This window comes from Empidonax traillii, unplaced genomic scaffold (assembly GCF_003031625.1).
Source record: "Empidonax traillii isolate 1590-97213 ecotype Southwest subspecies unplaced genomic scaffold, ASM303162v1 scaffold2646:size20144, whole genome shotgun sequence".
In the NCBI taxonomy this organism is placed as follows: domain Eukaryota; kingdom Metazoa; phylum Chordata; class Aves; order Passeriformes; family Tyrannidae; genus Empidonax; species Empidonax traillii.
In genome coordinates this window covers 4,033-6,070 of record NW_020957839.1, presented here as the reverse complement: position 1 = coordinate 6,070, position 2,038 = coordinate 4,033, and the positions used below count along the sequence as shown (strand labels likewise).

Below are 2,038 nucleotides of genomic sequence, written 5' to 3'. Positions count from 1 at the left end.
ACAAAATTGCCGAAGTCCCTGCTGGGGCCGTTCTGCTCCCAGCCCAGCACCAGCGAGCCCCCAGCGGGAATTTCATAGCCCTGCTGGAAGCCGGAGCCGGCGGCCAGCAGCCGCCTGTCCACGTAGAAGCGGTACCGGCCCTGGCCGGAGGACCAGGTGAGGCACAGGTGGTGCCACTCGCCACCCAGGAGCGGCTGCACCGGCAGCTCCCGGAACTGCCCGTCCCCCAGGATGAAGCGTGCGGAGCCGGGGACATCCCCGCCACGGCCACGCAGGGCCAGCTCGCTGCGGCCCAACTGAGTGGAGTAGGAGAGGAGGGCACCGAGGCGGGGGGCTGGAGTGGCCAGCCAGGAGCAGAGCGACAGTGCCCGCAGCCCCCGGTGTGGCCCCAGCGCCAGGACAGCCCCGTGCCCCGCGGAGGTGTTGGGGAAGAGCAGCACGGCACCGGCCCGGCAGGCAGAGGAGGTGGGCACAGGGGAAAGGGGGCCGTACCTGCCCTCCTCTGGCTGCTGGAGGGCTGGGGGCTGCTCTCGGGGGACCGTAGTCACGGGGGGGAGCACCGGTGCCGTGGGCTGGGGTGCCGGTGCTGCATCACGAGGGATCTCTGCATGTCCCGTGGGTTCTCCACCAGGCCTGGCATCAGCCGGCAGCCAGTGCCCTTCCTCCTGCCGGCGCTGCTGCCACCGCCTCGTCTTTGGGCGCCGAGGGCTGGGGGTGCTGGGGGCAGCCTGGCGCGGTGGCTCCTGCTTCAGGTGGCTGTCCCGGCTCCGGGCAGTGTCCAGCAGGCCCTGTGGCTTAGTGCCAGTCTCCACCGGTGCACCTGGTGCGTGGGCGGCCGGGCGGTGCAGTGGGCTCAGGGCACTCACTGTCCCCTCCAGCCGCTTCAGCCGGCGGTGCAGCCGCCGGCCAGTGGTGGCCAGACGGGCCAGCTCGGCACCCAGGGCGGCCCGGGCAGCGACAGCCGCCTGCGCCTGCTCCGCCAGCTCCTGGAAGCGCCCATCGATGTTATAGGAGATGTTGTAGTTGCTGGCGATGCTCTGGAGATGGCTCAGCGTCACCTCCTGGAGCCGGAGAAACTGCAAGGGAGTGGGATGGGGTGGGGTGAGCCCACATCCCCATGCCGGGTCCCTGCCAAACCCAAAATGCCCAGTGCCCCGCTGGCACAGGCTGGGCAGCACCTCCTCCCCTCCGCTGCACCCACCTGCTCTTCCAGGCGCCGCAGCCGCAGGATCAGGGGGCCGGGACCGGGGCGCGCCAGGGGTCCCGGCGCCTGGGTCAGGCCATCCTGCAGGGTGACAGCGAGGATCAGGCAGAGGGGCAATGCCATCCCCGCCATCCCACTGCCGGACGCTTTCTGCCTGCGCGGCACGGCCGTCCCTGGCCCCCGTGGTGCCCCCCCGGGGCAGCCCCCACCATGATGAGATCTGCAGCCACCGCTGGCACGGCCCTGCACCGGGACTCCCAGCCCCCGGCCCCGGGCCAGCGCTCTGCGGGGGCGGCTGGCCACGGCCCAGGGCTCCCGGGGCTCCGGCGTTCCGAGCAGGGAACAGGCAGGGGCTGCTGGGCTGTGGGGTGTATGGGGTGTATGGGGACCCTGGGCACATGGCTGGATGCAGGGCAGGGAGGACGGGGAGGCAGTGCAGGCAGGACAGAGGCAGAATGGTGCAGGCATTGCTGGCACTGTAGGGCGGTGCAGGCAGGACAGTGCAGACAGTGTGGGCAGAGCAGTGCAGGCAGGATGGGTAGGACAGACAGTGAGGGCAGGATGAGCAGCACAGGCAGTATGGGCAGGCAGAGCAGTGCAGGATGGGCAGGGCAGGCTGTTAGAGGCAGGCAGAGAAGGTAGAGCAGTGCAGGCAGGTAGGGTAGGGCAGAACAGTGTAGGCAGAGCAACGCAGGCAGTGCAGACAGGGCAATGCAGGCAGTGCAGTCAGTCAGTGCAGGCAGTACAGGCAGGGCAGCAGTATCTATGCAGTCTGTACAGTCAATGCACATAGTACAGGCAGGGCAGGCAGGGCAGTGGTGTCTGTGCAGTCTG

At 69.6% G+C, this 2,038-nt stretch overlaps 1 protein-coding gene across 1 annotated transcript in view; it reads right to left on the bottom strand.

The window, feature by feature from the left end:
* LOC114072109 (pentraxin-4-like) overlaps window positions 1–1,327 on the bottom strand; it is a 1,978-nt gene extending 651 nt beyond the window's left edge. Inside the window, exons 1-2 of the mRNA XM_027910029.1 lie at window positions 1,202–1,327; window positions 3–1,076 (exon numbers count right to left, since the gene is read on the bottom strand). Of these exons, the coding sequence (XP_027765830.1) occupies window positions 3–1,076; window positions 1,202–1,327 (1,200 nt within the window). The remainder of the gene's footprint in view (window positions 1–2; window positions 1,077–1,201) is intronic.
* Between the last annotated feature and the right edge of the window lie 711 nt (window positions 1,328–2,038).